This window comes from Musa acuminata, chromosome BXJ1-2 (genome assembly GCF_036884655.1).
Source record: "Musa acuminata AAA Group cultivar baxijiao chromosome BXJ1-2, Cavendish_Baxijiao_AAA, whole genome shotgun sequence".
Classification (NCBI taxonomy): domain Eukaryota; kingdom Viridiplantae; phylum Streptophyta; class Magnoliopsida; order Zingiberales; family Musaceae; genus Musa; species Musa acuminata.
The window spans coordinates 26,693,205-26,708,009 of record NC_088328.1 but is presented as its reverse complement, the minus strand read 5'-3'; the positions used below and the strand labels follow the sequence as shown (position 1 = coordinate 26,708,009).

Here is a 14,805-nt window from a genome sequence, read left to right as displayed (position 1 = left end):
TGCTCCCCCTGCAAATATCATCAAGAATCTTGAAGTGGACTTCTTAAAATCAATGTCACCTGCCATGTCGGCATCTGTGTACCCTTCTAGCATAGGTTTTTCACTACCAAAACATAAACACAACTGAAAAGTACCTCTTAGATATCTTAATATCTATTTCACTACTGCCCAATGTTCCTTACTAGTATTATAGAGAAATCGACTAACAACTCCAAAGCTATATCTGGCCTAGTACAAACCGTAGCATACATCAAACTGCCTACTACAGATGAGTAAGGCACTCTGGACATTTTTTTTTTCTTTCTCACTTGTAGGATATTGTTTCAAACTAAGCTTTAAATGACCTACAAGTGGATAACAAACTACTTTAGCTTTACTCATATTAAATCTTTCAAGAACCTTTTCAATGTAAATCTCGTGAGATAGTCAAATCTTTCTTTTCTTTCTATCATGAAGAATATTCATGCTAAGTATTTGTTTCATGACAAAAGACTTACTTAGCTCTCATTTAATCTTTTCAATTTTACTAGCATTATAGCCAAAAATCAGCATATCATCAATATATAACAAAAGAATAATAAAAACATCATCTGAAAATTTCTTCGTACATACACAATGATCAAATGTGGTTCTATTATACCCTTGGCTTATCATAAAGGAATCAAATTTCTTATACTACTATTTTCTTGTGAACTCGTCTGAGATATTTCCGTTCCAGGCGACGCACGCAAGAGTCGATGTGAATCGTGTCTGAACTGGTATTGACTGGTGATGGAAACAACGGGCCGACGTTCTGGACGGATCTCGCCACTTGCGACGACTTGAGTTGACTTGGGTTGGCGAGTCATGACTCGAGCATAGGTTTTAGAGTTTGGAGTCGCCACACACATTACTTCTTGTCCGATTTAATTAAGCTAGATTAGGGTACATATGCATTTCCAGATGTGCATCAGGCAGGTCGGTGACGAGTAGCACGAGATGGGCACCGTGGTGTGATGCATGACGTTGCCACGGATCACGTACGCAAGACGAAGGACTCAACTGCGATGCGCGGCGTTTATCTCCATGAATCGCGCAAGACGAGAAGAAACACCCGAAGATGTTGGGAGAGAAGTACATGTCTGTCACATGTGATTCTAACTTCACAATGGATTCTTGAAGCATGTTAATGTCAGTAAGTAAAAGAGTTTTAAGGGCAGACATGAGAGTCATCGGGTAAATACAAGACACTACTGCCTTAAAAGCAGGTATATCCAAGTGTTGGAAATGGAGAGAGGACTTCTCGGATTATTAGAAATTGTAGAGATCGATAGAAAATTAAAGTAATATTTAACATGATTTAACAACTCTCACTCAAGCATAATCTCTATATATGCCCCCTTATATAAATCTCGAATAATTTATATATTTTCTTTCGTTCTATCTAGAAATCCTAGAGAACTCACTTTCTAGAAATATTAGAGAAAAACTCAAGAACGCCTAAAATATTCGTCCTGCTCTCCTCTATAAAAATATAGATATATATTTATAAAAAAATAAACTAAATTTTATTTTTCTCGAATTTTCTTCATTTATAAAAATTTTCTCCAAAAAATCATAAAATATTATTTACCAATCCCAACGACAGGAATGTGCTGAAGTCATTTTCTCTTATACTGAAAATTATCAATCGCTTCACGTCCTCCTTCCATGACTCTGCATTTATGACAAGTCAAGCTGTAACTTCTTGTTGGTTAGGGATGTAGAAGTCGCCTCCAAAACCTAAAAAATGGTTCGCATAGACTTACGTTGATAAGATCAATACTGTTCTTCGTCTATCTTCTAGATCAATCAATGCAAACATACAATCGACAAATCAGCTGTAGAAAAAACTGGCGATCTACTTTGACGATTCTACTCAAAGCTTTTGTCCACATAGATGTTGATTTCTGCACCGTTCATCGTCAATAAATACCACAACCCCAACGCTCTCCTTGCCACAAAACGTTTATCCCATCTAGAGTGAGAGAGAGGAAGAGATAATGAGGTCGGCAAATTACGCTTCGGCTTTGGTGTGTGCTATGGCCTTGGCCATGGCCTGCACCACCCTCGCGCAGAACTCGCCCCAAGACTTCGTGGACGCCCACAACTCGGCCCGGGTGATCGTTGGTGTTGGCCCTGTGTCGTGAGACGACAACGTCGTCGCGTACGCGCAGAACTACGCCAACCAGCGCATCGGCGACTGCCAGCTCGTGCACTCCGGCGGGCCTTACGGGGAGAACCTCTTCTGGGGCTCCGGCGCCGACTTCACCGCAGCCGACGCCGTCAACAGCTGGGTCGGCGAGAAGCAGTACTACGACTACGACAGCAACTCGTGCGCTGACGGCCAGGTCTGCGGCCACTACACGCAGGTGGTGTGGCGGGACTCGACGGCCATCGGCTGTGCTCGGGTGCAGTGCGACAGCGGCGCCATCTTCATCATCTGCAACTACAACCCGGCGGGCAACATCGTGGGGGAGCGCCCTTACTGAGATCACCCTATCTTCTTCCCTGTAACATTGTTGAGGGAAGCTATAGCTACGAGCATGCATGTGAAATAAAGCCCCGAGTATGACTGCCGTGTTCTGTAAGAACATGGTGCATGAATACGTTGGCAATTAATGTACTCAAACATGCATGGTTATATTATTTCACGTATTAGTTCATGTCTTTGAATGGCTTTTGGGGTCAAAGAGGAACGCATCGATGAAGTATATGTTCAGTTTCAGGTTGCAAGGACAGCTGCTACTTTGCTCATCACACTTATTCGCTAATTCTTCTTCCTTCCACAATTATCCATACATATTTCATGGCGAATTCTCAAATAAAAAATAAAAAAAATAAAAAAAAACTCTAAATTTAAGAATTTTAGCACTCTAATTTTTTTTAAAAATAAATTAGATAGCATTTTTTTTTTTTCAAAAGAGCTATCCTACCCTTGTTAACTACTACTCTCCGCCCGCCAACCGTCCTCCCTTGGTCACCTGTGGCTTTAGGCACATCGGGGTTGACTGCCTCGGTCACCCCCCTTTATTGCCTATGCCTCTAAGCATGAGTTAGTCTCGACGGTCATCCCTTCCTCTCCCTTGACCACTAGCATCTATGTGTGTAAGTTAACCCCATCGATCGCTCCTCGTCTCTCCTGGTTGCTTGTGCCTTTATGCATGGGTTGACCCCAACAATTACCCCCCTTTGCATATGCAAGTAGGCCTCGATGGCTAGAGAACACTGCAGACTTACTCATACACCAAAAAGTCATTGGAAGACATGAATTTTATTCGTGAATCATAAAGATGCGTGTTTTGGAACATTGCCGATACGTACTCATACACCATGTTCTTACAGAACACTGCAGACGTACTCCGGCCTTATTTCACATTCAAACTTGTAGATATATGTAAGAAGAAGGTAAGATGGAGCAGTCTCAGTAAGGGCGCTCCCCCACGATGTTGCCCGCTGGGTTGTAGTTGCAGATGATGAAGATGGCGCCGCTGTTGCACTGCACCCGAGCACAGCCGATGGCCGTCGAGTCCCGCCACACCACCTGCGTGTAGTGGCCGCAGACCTGGCCGTCAGCGCACGAGTTGCTGTCGTAGTCGTAGTACTGCTTCTCGTCGACCCAGCTGTTGACGGCGTCGGCTGCGGTGAAGTCGGCGCCGGAGCCCCAGAAGATGTTCTCCCCATAAGGCCCGCCGGAGTGCACGAGCTGGCAGTCGCCGATGCGCTCGTTGGCGTAGTTCTGCGCGTACGCGGCGACGTTGTCGTCCCACGACACGGGGCCAACGCCGACGTCCGCCCGGGCCGAGTTGTGGGCGTCCACGAAGTCTTGGGGGGAGTTCTGCGCGAGGATGGTGCAGGCCATGGCCAAGGCCATAGCACACACCAAAGCCGAAGCGTAATTCGCCGACCTCATTCTCTCGTTTGTATCTCTCTCTTGAACCCTAGATGTGCTATATGCTTTGTTGCAGAGAGAGCTTTAGGGTTGTGGTATTTATAGACGACGAATGGCGCAAAAGATTAAGATCCAAGTGGAGGAAGACTTGGAAATGATCGAACTCAACAACGACGTTTTCTACGGTTGGTGTAACCGTGAGCGGAATGTAGCCGCATGTGATCTATATTTATCGATCGACGAATAAAAAGAATGATAGAACGGTTATTATAATTGATAACTACTTACGACAGCCATATTTGCACGCCTTGTTTGTCTGTGATTGTAATGGAGCTATATGTAATCCATATTTATGGATTGAGGAATCGATGCAAGTGGATCTTATTCATGCACCAACTCCATGAACACCTTCCTTTTCCTTTGTTTTTTATGTTGACGGACTCGATCCCCGGTCTTCGTAGAAGATAGTAGTCAGATATGTTCTTCTCTTCCAGCATCTTCATCCTCTATCTTTCTCATCGTTATCCTATGCTTGTATTCTGTATTCCAAGGGCTGACACCGATACGAACCTAACTCAGAAATATAGTGAGAAATCTTCCTCCAATAAAAAACAAGATCTTGCTCATTGAATTCGATATCAGATAATGATAAGTTTGATTCAAACTAATTAAGATTAATATATATCAAGTCGGACACCAATTCAATCTAAAAACCTAACTTCTAAGATATGGACAATCCTAGTGGTCTACTCTTTGGCCTTGCATTCGGTAGAAGATGGATTCGCAGTAAGCCATTTCGAAGAAACTTCGAAGCAGGAACAAAAGGCTGCTACGAAACCATTTTCACGTCACTGGATTGATTGCGTGATCTGGTGTCATGGTTCAAGTGATGCAGGGTATGACCATGTCCATACAAAGAACATGGATGCGCTTCCAGATGCATGGAACCTTACTTCATGACAAAAGCTAAAATGTTAAAGAACATGAAGGCACGTTTAGAAAGAAGATGTAGATCGATACCATTCATCATGACATCATTTGATGGCGATTGTGGAGCCAACCCGATTTGGTTATTTGGTTTCCCATTCTAAACTCAAATCGCGTGACGTTTCTGCATTTGACCGGCGTCCCAATTTGCCCGGACAGAAAGGATGCTTCAAGGAAACGTTATCGATCTTGTCAAGTTGAGGTCCGCCACTTTAGGCCAATTATCGATGGCGTCAACTCTTCTTTTCTTTCTCTTTCTCCTTCGGAAACGCAACTCAAATTCTCAAAGGCAAATTGAAGCTAATTAATTCGCGTTCGGTATACAAGGCGAAAGAGTTGGCTGCTGCTGTACGCATTAGCATCCGTGAATTACCGAGAGAATATCCATGCCATAAAACATTGTCGCTAAGAAGATTGCATGAGATTCGCAAAAGTTGCCAGCTTTCACGTTATTTATATTGTATGATCCACGTTGACTTGCGCATGAAGATAAACCTGTAAAGAGCTTTCCGGATCAACATCATTCACTGCATCTCAACTCTTGGCACCAACGCAACCTCTCAGCCAACGAGCCAACATCTTTGTTGTTTAAAATATCAACGGATGTTAAAGACCTACGGACGATCAATTTGTAGAGAGATATATAAACTAATCTCGAGCAGACGTTAGGGGAGTCGAGTAGGTAATAACCTCTTTACTCTTTCATTTACACACATGATATTATTGTCTTCTTCCATATCCACCATTCGCTAACTTAAGTATCGGAGGGGTCGAGCTTGGAAGCTCCCAGCATAGACCTGTTGTATAGAACCACTGGTGGTCAGGAGATGACTTCGTTGCTATGCGCAACCTCACGGTCACGAGGCAACCCTTCAACCAAAGGACAGCCCATCCGTCCGAAGAGAGGACCTCATAGTTGAGCAAATCCTAATTCCTCTACCCATTCTCACTACTTTTAGGCTAGATCGACCTTAGCGAACCGCCTCTCTTGATAACCTCCTATGCCAGTTTGCCATGTCAGCACTCCCACATCAACATGGAGGATAACATAAGGATAAACTTACACCTTCAATAGTGAACCAACTGTGTCGACTTACCGGTCAACGATTCTCATGACACTATCACTACTCAAAGCATTTGCCCACATAGATCTTGATTTCTACATCGTTTATCGATGATAAATGCCACAACCCTAATGCTCTCCCTGCAAAATTTTTATTATCCCATTTGGAGTGAGAAGAAGAAATAATGAGGTTAGCAAATTACACTTCAGCTTTAGTGTGTGCTAAGACCTTGGCCATGGCCTACACCACCCTAGCGTAGAACTCCCCCAAAGACTTTGTGGATGCCCAAACTCGACCGGGGCAATCGGTGGTGTTGGCCCTGTGTCGTGAGATGACAACATCATTGCATACGCACAAAACTATGCCAACCATCACATAAGCGACTGCTAGTTCATGCACTCCGACGGGCCTTACGAGGAGAACCTCTTCTAGGGCTCCGGCGCCGACTTCATTGTAGTCGACGTCGTCAACAGCTAGGTCAACAATGTTGGGGATGGAGGAGTAAGGAAATGATAAAAACATAATCCTACGATGCAATTAAAAAGAATATTTTTAATCAAGAAAACCGATATAGTATTAAACAATAGGTAAGACATAGAATACTTTCAAGATATTCCTAAATGCACACACTCCATCTTGCTTCATGAACTATGATCCTATTTATAGGACCTAGTAGTAACAATCTCACCCCATCATATCACCCCATGATTAAGTATAGGCACTGCTAGTTATAGGTGTCCTATAAGTAAATTACGTGAGTGATATATATATATATATATATATATATATATATATATATAAAGTGAGAAAATATCATAATAATAATAAGCAAAAAGAATGCGAGTCACGTCACATGTATGTTGTATGCCCATCTATATGATGGAGGTAGGTAGTCTAATAGCTACTCGTATGGGGACATTAATGTTACAGTGCAAGTACTAATTAGAGAATGAGTTCATTGATTGATCCACTCAAGGAATGCTAGATGGTTGATGATATATCATCATTAGACAATGATTTCGTCGTTCCAATGGTGTACTTGGTCCGACGTTGACCAAGTGGCTCATCAAGTTGACAGAGGCGAGGTGCGTCACCTGATGCAGCTGATGTCACGTGAGTCTTATCACAATTATTACCCTCATCAGCTACAACGACGGCATCTATATCATATGCAACTACAACCCAGAGGGCAACATCGTGGGAGAGCCCCCTTACTGAGACCACCATATCTTCTTCCCTGTAAAATTGTTGAGAGAAGCAATGGCTACGAGCATGCATGTGAAATAAAGCCCCGAGTATGTCTGCCGTGTTCTGTATGAACATGGTGCATGAATACGTAGGCAATTAATGTACTCAAACATGCATGGTTATATTATTTCACGGATTAGTTCATGTCTTTGAATTGATTTTGGGGTCAAAGAGGAACGCATCGATGAAGTATATGTTACGTTTCACGTTGCAAGGACAGCTGCTACTTTGCTCATCACACTTATTCGTTAATTCTTCTTCCTTCCACAATTATCCATACATATTTCATGGCGAATTCTAAAATAAAAAAATAAAAACTAAAAAACTCTAAATTTAAGAATTTTAGCACTCTAATTAAAAAAAAATTAGATAACATTTTGTTTTCAAAAGAGCTATCCTACCCTTATTAACTACTAAAAATATTTTTAAAGAAAATTTCAGTTTCAAAAAGTAAATCCAACATTACAACGTATGAGTTATAAGAAATAGGATAGTTTTCCCCTGTTTTTCCATCTTTCAGAAACAGCATGAGTTTTATTTCCAAATTGCAATGAAATATCATCACCAACGGAAGATGAGCTACTTAGCAGCAGTTGATTCTGTAACTTAATGTTGTGGTCTGAGCATATTTCCAACTTGATGTTGGTGTCTCCTTCCATGTTACCAAGTCGGAGAAGCAAGGAAGTAGAATTAGTGAATGACTGTGATAAGCAAATTCCTTGCAAATCACGTGAACCTGAACACATACTGCATGAATGCATGCATTAATCCTCTTGGATCCCAAAAAGTCATTGGAAGACATGAATTTTATTCGTGAATCATAAAGATGCGTGTTTTGGAACATTGCCGATACGTACTCATACACCATGTTCTTACAGAACACTGCAGACGTACTCCGGCCTGATGCGTGTTTTGGAACATTGCCTATACGTACTCATACACCATGTTCTTACAGAACACAGCAGACGGACTCCGGCCTTATTTCACATGCAAACTTGTAGAAATATGTAAGAAGAAGGTAAGATGGGGCAGTCTCAGTAAGGGCTCTGCCCCTCGATGTTGCCCTCTGGGTTGTAGTTGCAGATGATAAAGATGCCGCCGTTGTCGCACTGTGCCCGGGCACACCCGATGGTCTTCGAGTCCCGCCACACCACCTGCGTGTAGTGGCCGGAGACCTGGCCGTCGGCGCACGAGTTGCTGTTGTGGTCGTAGTACTGCTTCTCGTCGACCCAGCTTTTGACGGCGTCGATTCCGGTGTAGTCCGTGTTGCTGCCCCAGAAGAGGTTCTCCCCGTAAGGCCCGTGGGAGTGCACGAGCTGGCAGTCGCCGATGCGCTGTTTGGCGTAGTTCTCCGCGTACGCGGTGACCTTATCGTCCCAGGACACAGGGCCGACGCCGACGGCCGCCCGGGCCGTGTTGTGGGCGTCCACGAAGTCTCGGGGGGAGTTTTGCGCTAAGGTGGTGTAGGCCATGGCTATGGCCATAACACAGACCAAAGCTGAAGCATAGTTTGAGGACCTCATTCTCTCGTTTGATTCTTTCTCTTGAACCCTAGATGTGCCGTATGCTTTGTGGCAGAGAGAGCTTTAGGGTTGTGGTATTTATAGACGACAATGGCGCAAAAGATTAAAATCCTAGTGGAGAAAGACTTGGAAATGATCGAAGTCAATCACGACGTTTTCTACGGCTGGTGTAACCGTGAACGGAATGGAGCTGCATGTGGATCTATATTTATCGAACGACGAATAAAAAGGCTGATAGAACGGATAGTATAATCGATAACTACTTACGACCGCAATATTTGTACGTCTTGTTTGTCTGTGATTGTAATGGAGCTATATGTAATCCATATTTATGGATTGAGGAATCGATGCATGTGGATCTTATTCATGCACCAACTCCATGAACACCTTCCTTTCTTTTCCCTTTTTTGGTTGACGGACTTGATCCCCGGTTTCGTAGAAGATAGTAGTCAGATATGTTCTTCTCTTCCAGCATATTCATCCTGTCTTTCTCATCGTTATGTTCTGCTTGTATTCTGTATTCTGACGACTGACACCGATCAAAATGTTGAGAACAAACTGTAGTCTATTAGTTCCTAGTTCCTGCTGCTACTTATTTCTGTGAGGAATGGGGATGATCATCTAAATAATGTTATTACGTGGTCCTTTTCTGATACTTTTTATGCTTACAGGAATTGCTTTCTGATACAGTGGAAAAACTTTCTCCCATAAAAAAATAAGATCTTGCTCATTGTATTTGATATCATATAATTATAAGTTTGATTCAAACTAATTGAGATTAATATATATCAAGTTGGACACCAATTCAAGCCTAATAGTCTACTCTTTGGCTTTGCATCGGCGCTTAGGATTCGCAGTAAGCCATTTCAAAAAAACTTCCATGCAGGAACAAAAGGTTGCTACGTAACCATTTTCACTTCACCGGATTGATTGGGTGATCTGGTGTCATGGTTCAAGTGATGCAGGGTACGACTATGTCCTTACAAAGAACATGGATGCATGTAAACTTTAACGCAAGCTGTGCTTCCAGTTGCATGGAACCTACAACATGACATTTGCTAAAATGTCATGCAAGAACATGAATGAACTCTTAGAAAGAAATGTAGATCGATAGCATGTATCTTGATATTATTGTTGAACTTGGTAGGACAAAGGATAGAGTTATCATACAAAGGAAGAGTAAAACAAGATAAGATATTTTATATTTTACACATAATTTTTTACAACTTTAAAACTTTATATGTTGTTTCATGACCCAATATATGGGGGTTTATATAGTCCACAAAGATATATTACATTAATTTTATTTAAAATATATTATTCTCTTTCAAGAAATCCTTTAGCCAATTTGACTTGTCCTTTCATAGATATTTAATCTATTTTTTTCTCTTGATGTAATGAATCTCCCTCTTGATGCAATGAATCTATCTTTTGATGAAATTAACATGTATTTTGATGTAATGAATCTCTCTTTTGTATTTTTTTTTTATTTTAAAATTTTATTTAACACCGATCACTTGGTGGTCTTCTGAAAGTATAGTAAGCTCCCATATTATTTTTGTTAATAGCACGAATCTCTTCATTCATAGCTTGTCTCCATTTTTCTTCCCTACAAACTTCTTCAAAGGTTAATGGATCATATCTTGTAAAACGATAAAATAAAAAAAAGTTTATTATTATTAGTATCAATCCTTCAAGTCACATCATATAGCTCCTGAATCGATCTTATCTTTCATAAAATCGGACTTCTTAAATCATGTGACCTAGTTAATATAGGTGATGATTCCGGTAAAACCACTTTAGTGTTTGCTTGTATTATATCTTCTTCTGAAGCTATAGCTTTCTCATACTGCTCATCGTTTTTCAAGTTCCAAATCTGTTACTCATCAAATTCAACGTTTCTTGACATCACAACTTTATCTATGATAGAATTGTAGAGTTTATAGTCATTTGAATTCTTTGGATAACCCAATAAAATGTGTTTCTAACTTTTATCCTCCATTTTTATTTTTTTTTCTTCTTATGGTATCTTGGCGAATGCAATACTTTCAAAAATTCTCAAATAATCAACTCTTGGTTTCTGTAAGCTCCATACTTCTTCTGCACAAGCAGCATTATCTCCCCAAAATTCTTTAAGATTTTTTTTTCCTTTAACATGCATCGGACCATATTAACTATAGCCCTTTTATTTTCTTTCTGAGACACCATTTTGTTGAGGTGTGTATGACATGGTAAATTGACATAAAATCCTATTATTTTTATAAACAAATAAAATTTATTTGATATATATTCACCACTCCTATCTGTTTTTAAACATTTAATCTTATAACCATTTTGTCTTTCAACCAAAACCTTAAATTCTTTGAATTTGCTTCTTTTTTTTCTCTTTTAACATGTAAACTCAAGTTTTGCCACTATAATCATCAGTGAAGGTAAGAAAATATATGATTCCTCCAAGTGATAGTGGACTGATAGGGCCACAAACATTTGAGTGCACTAGATCAAGTCGATGTCATGCTCATTTTGTTCTTCTGACTTTGAAATGTTTTCTTTCTTATTTTTCCATGACACATACTTCACATAATTTTGATGAGCGATTACTTCTTGGTATTCATGTCACCATATTATGCTTTTCTAAAAGTTTCAAAACCTCAAAATTTAAATGAGCATATCTAGGACACCATAGTGTAGAAGTATCCTCAATATCAGTTTTAAAATAATTTGACTAATCAAAAATACATAAAAGTAGAGGAAACATTTTCTTCTTTACCATTTTCACATGTGATATTAATATTTTATTCTTATCATGAATTGAGAGAGTCATATATTTCATATTAATATCATAACTTTTTCACATAATTACCCCAAGCTTAGAATATTATTTTTCATATCAGGAAAATAATAAATATATGAAATGCATAATTCTTTGCCATTATTAAGTTCAAGAAGAATTTTATCTTTGCCTCTTTAAAATTATCATAGGCCGTTAGCAAAACTTTGATTTTTATTCTTTTATTTTTAACAAAATATACATTATCACCTTGATTATTAGGATTATAATAACATTCATAAGAGCATTGTTCATACATTTTGCAAACATAGTATTATATTTCATACAATTTAGAATTTCTAGCATGTCCACGGTATCGGTCATATCCTTGACCATAATCTCGACCTCTTTGGCTAGAATTTTCTTCACCATCTTCATTAGAATTGTCTCCTCTTTCTCTTTTTGTCCATGTCTTATTCCTCTAGAAGAATATGATTCATCTTTATTTTCAAGAGTAAGCTTGGTTTGTAGTGCTTGCTCCATAGTTTTGTCTTCTCCTCCTTTTGCAATCATTTATTTATGAATTTGAAGGAAACCCATAAGTTATTCTAAAGATATTTTTTCTAAATCTTTAGATTTTGCAATCGCAATAGCAATAAAATCAAATTTTAGAACTAGAGATCCTAGTATTTTTTTTTTTTACTCTTTGATCACTTATTTGTTCACCATTTCATCTCATTTGATAAACAATGAAAATAATTTTTGAGAAGTAATCAGAAATAATTTCAAAAGTACCTTATTGTAATTTTTCAAACTTGACTCATAAAACTTGTAGACGACGTTTTTTTACCTTATCAAGACCACCGAATACTTTTTAAAATATTTCCTAAGCCACATTTGAAGTATTTGCTAGAGCGATGATCTCGAACATTATATCATCAAGCTCTTAGTAGATCATAAATAATGCTTTTTTCTCCTTCTTCTTTCTATCTTTGAGTTATTTTTTTGCTTCCACATTCATTGCTCTTTCTTCTTGGACTTGGTTCGATAAATCCATCTTTTACAAACTCTCATACATCTTGGGAGCTTAGAAAAACATTTATTTGAATACACCATATATCATAAATTATTCTTTTCTTTTTCAACAAAATTTACCTTATTATCTTAATTATTATGATTATAATAATTTTCATAAGAGTAATGTTCATACATTTTACAAACATAGCATTGTATTTCAGACCTTTTATAATTTCTGTCATGTCTATAATCTCGACCTCTTTGGCTAGAATTTTTTCCACTATTGTTATTGTTTGGAGATTCTTGATTGGTCTGATTTCTACCTCATCTTCCTCTTTTTGTCCATGTCTTATTCCTCTAGGAGAATTTGATTCATCTTTATTTTCAAGTGTAAATTTAGTTTGTAGTGCTTACTTCATAGTTTATAGTGCTTTCTTTTAGTACGAGAGAAACGACGATGGAAATGCATACTTGTGATCTGCTTTGTCAATGTACGTGTACATAGCCAGTAGGCGCATCATTAAGTCGTGTGGAAGTCGTGATGACATATATACATATCAAGGTTCTACGAGAACAACTTGTTCGATCACAAGCAGTTAATATATGCGCTGCTGCATAGATGTTGGGGCAGCAATCAGCTTTCCTCGAACTCCTGGAAGCATATTTCTTGTGAGCTGCATCATCACATTCTCAACAGTAAGTAATACAAGGACATCTTTCCATCTGACACTTCATGATTCGTGCTGCGACACCCGATGCTTGTGATGCAGACCGGAGAGTCTTGGCTTCTCTCAAGCACTGTATGTTCTTTTGTTTGGCCAACTCGAGCGTTTCGTCAACCCCCGGCGAAGTTTCATGGCGGATGCTATGCGCTGCCGAGGAATCGATTGCAATCGCATATGCCTTGGTGCTTTAGGTGGATACATGGAAGAGTCGTAGAGGGAAGCAGGCATTGACCGGTGACGATGACATGGTGGTAGACCGAAGCTACGACTCAGGTCGCGACTTGGGCTCTGCTTGTGAACTCGTCCGAGATATTTCCGTTCCGGGCGACGCACGCAAGAGTCGATGTGAATCGTGTCTGAATTGGTATTGACTAGTGATGGACGCAACGGGCCGCCGTTCTGGACGGATCTCGCCACTTGCGACGACTTGAGTTGACTTCGGTTGGCGAGTCATGACTCGAGCATAGGTTTTAGAGTTTGGAGTCGCCACACACATTACTTCTTGTCCGATTTGATTAAGCTAGATTAGGGTATTTATCACGCTGGTCGGTGGCGAGTAGCACGAGATGGGCACCGTGGTGTGATGCATGACGTTGCCACGGATCACGTACGCAAGACGAAGGACTCAACTGCGATGCGCGGCGTTTATCTCCATGAATCGCGCAAGACGAGAAGAAACACCCGAAGATGTTGGGAGAGAAGTACATGTCTGTCACATGTGATTCTAACTTCACAATGGATTCTTGAAGCATGTTAATGTCAGTAAGTAAAAGAGTTTTAAGGGCAGACATGAGAGTCATCGGGTAAATACAAGACACTACTGCCTTAAAAGCAGGTATATCCAAGTGTTGGAAAGGGAGAGAGGACTTCTCGGATTATTAGAAATTGTAGAGATCGATAGAAAATTAAAGTAATATTTAACATGATTTAACAACTCTCACTCAAGCATAATCTCTATATATGCCCCCTTATATAAATCTCGAATAATTTATATATTTTCTTTCGTTCTATCTAGAAATCCTAGAGAACTCACTTTCTAGAAATATTAGAGAAAAACTCAAGAACGCCTAAAATATTCGTCCTGCTCTCCTCTATAAAAATATAGATATATATTTATAAAAAAATAAACTAAATTTTATTTTTCTCGAATTTTCTTCATTTATAAAAATTTTCTCCAAAAAATCATAAAATATTATTTACCAATCCCAACGACAGGAATGTGCTGAAGTCATTTTCTCTTATACTGAAAATTATCAATCGCTTCACGTCCTCCTTCCATGACTCTGCATTTATGACAAGTCAAGCTGTAACTTCTTGTTGGTTAGGGATGTAGAAGTCGCCTCCAAAACCTAAAAAATGGTTCGCATAGACTTACGTTGATAAGATCAATACTGTTCTTCGTCTATCTTCTAGATCAATCAATGCAAACATACAATCGACAAATCAGCTGTAGAAAAAACTGGCGATCCACTTTGACGATTCTACTCAAAGCATTTGTCCACATAGATGTTGATTTCTGCACCGTTCATCGTCAATAAATACCACAACCCCAACGCTCTCC

General features: G+C 39.6%; 2 protein-coding genes and 1 pseudogene across 2 annotated transcripts; 1 reads left to right on the top strand and 2 right to left on the bottom strand.

Annotated features, from left to right (window-relative positions):
- Nucleotides 1-1,965: 1,965 nt before the first annotated feature.
- Nucleotides 1,966-2,688, top strand: LOC135606033 (pathogenesis-related protein 1-like; annotated as a pseudogene).
- Nucleotides 2,689-3,273: 585 nt separating this feature from the next.
- Nucleotides 3,274-4,006, bottom strand: LOC135606029 (pathogenesis-related protein 1-like). Its single transcript, XM_065096741.1, has one exon. The coding sequence runs from the start codon at nt 3,929-3,931 to the stop codon at nt 3,443-3,445; it is 489 nt and encodes a 162-aa protein (XP_064952813.1). The 5' UTR covers nt 3,932-4,006; the 3' UTR covers nt 3,274-3,442.
- Nucleotides 4,007-7,997: 3,991 nt separating this feature from the next.
- On the bottom strand, nt 7,998-8,799 carry LOC135612985 (pathogenesis-related protein 1C-like). The gene has a single exon (XM_065109852.1). It carries the CDS (start codon nt 8,730-8,732, stop codon nt 8,244-8,246), a length of 489 nt encoding a protein of 162 aa, XP_064965924.1. The 5' UTR covers nt 8,733-8,799; the 3' UTR covers nt 7,998-8,243.
- Nucleotides 8,800-14,805: the final 6,006 nt, after the last annotated feature.

Excerpts from the sequence above, each read along its gene's own strand:
- LOC135606029 (XM_065096741.1), bottom strand. The coding sequence starts at position 3,931 with ATGAGGTCGGCGAATTACGCTTCGGCTTTGGTGTGTGCTATGGCCTTG.
- LOC135612985 (XM_065109852.1), bottom strand. The coding sequence starts at position 8,732 with ATGAGGTCCTCAAACTATGCTTCAGCTTTGGTCTGTGTTATGGCCATA.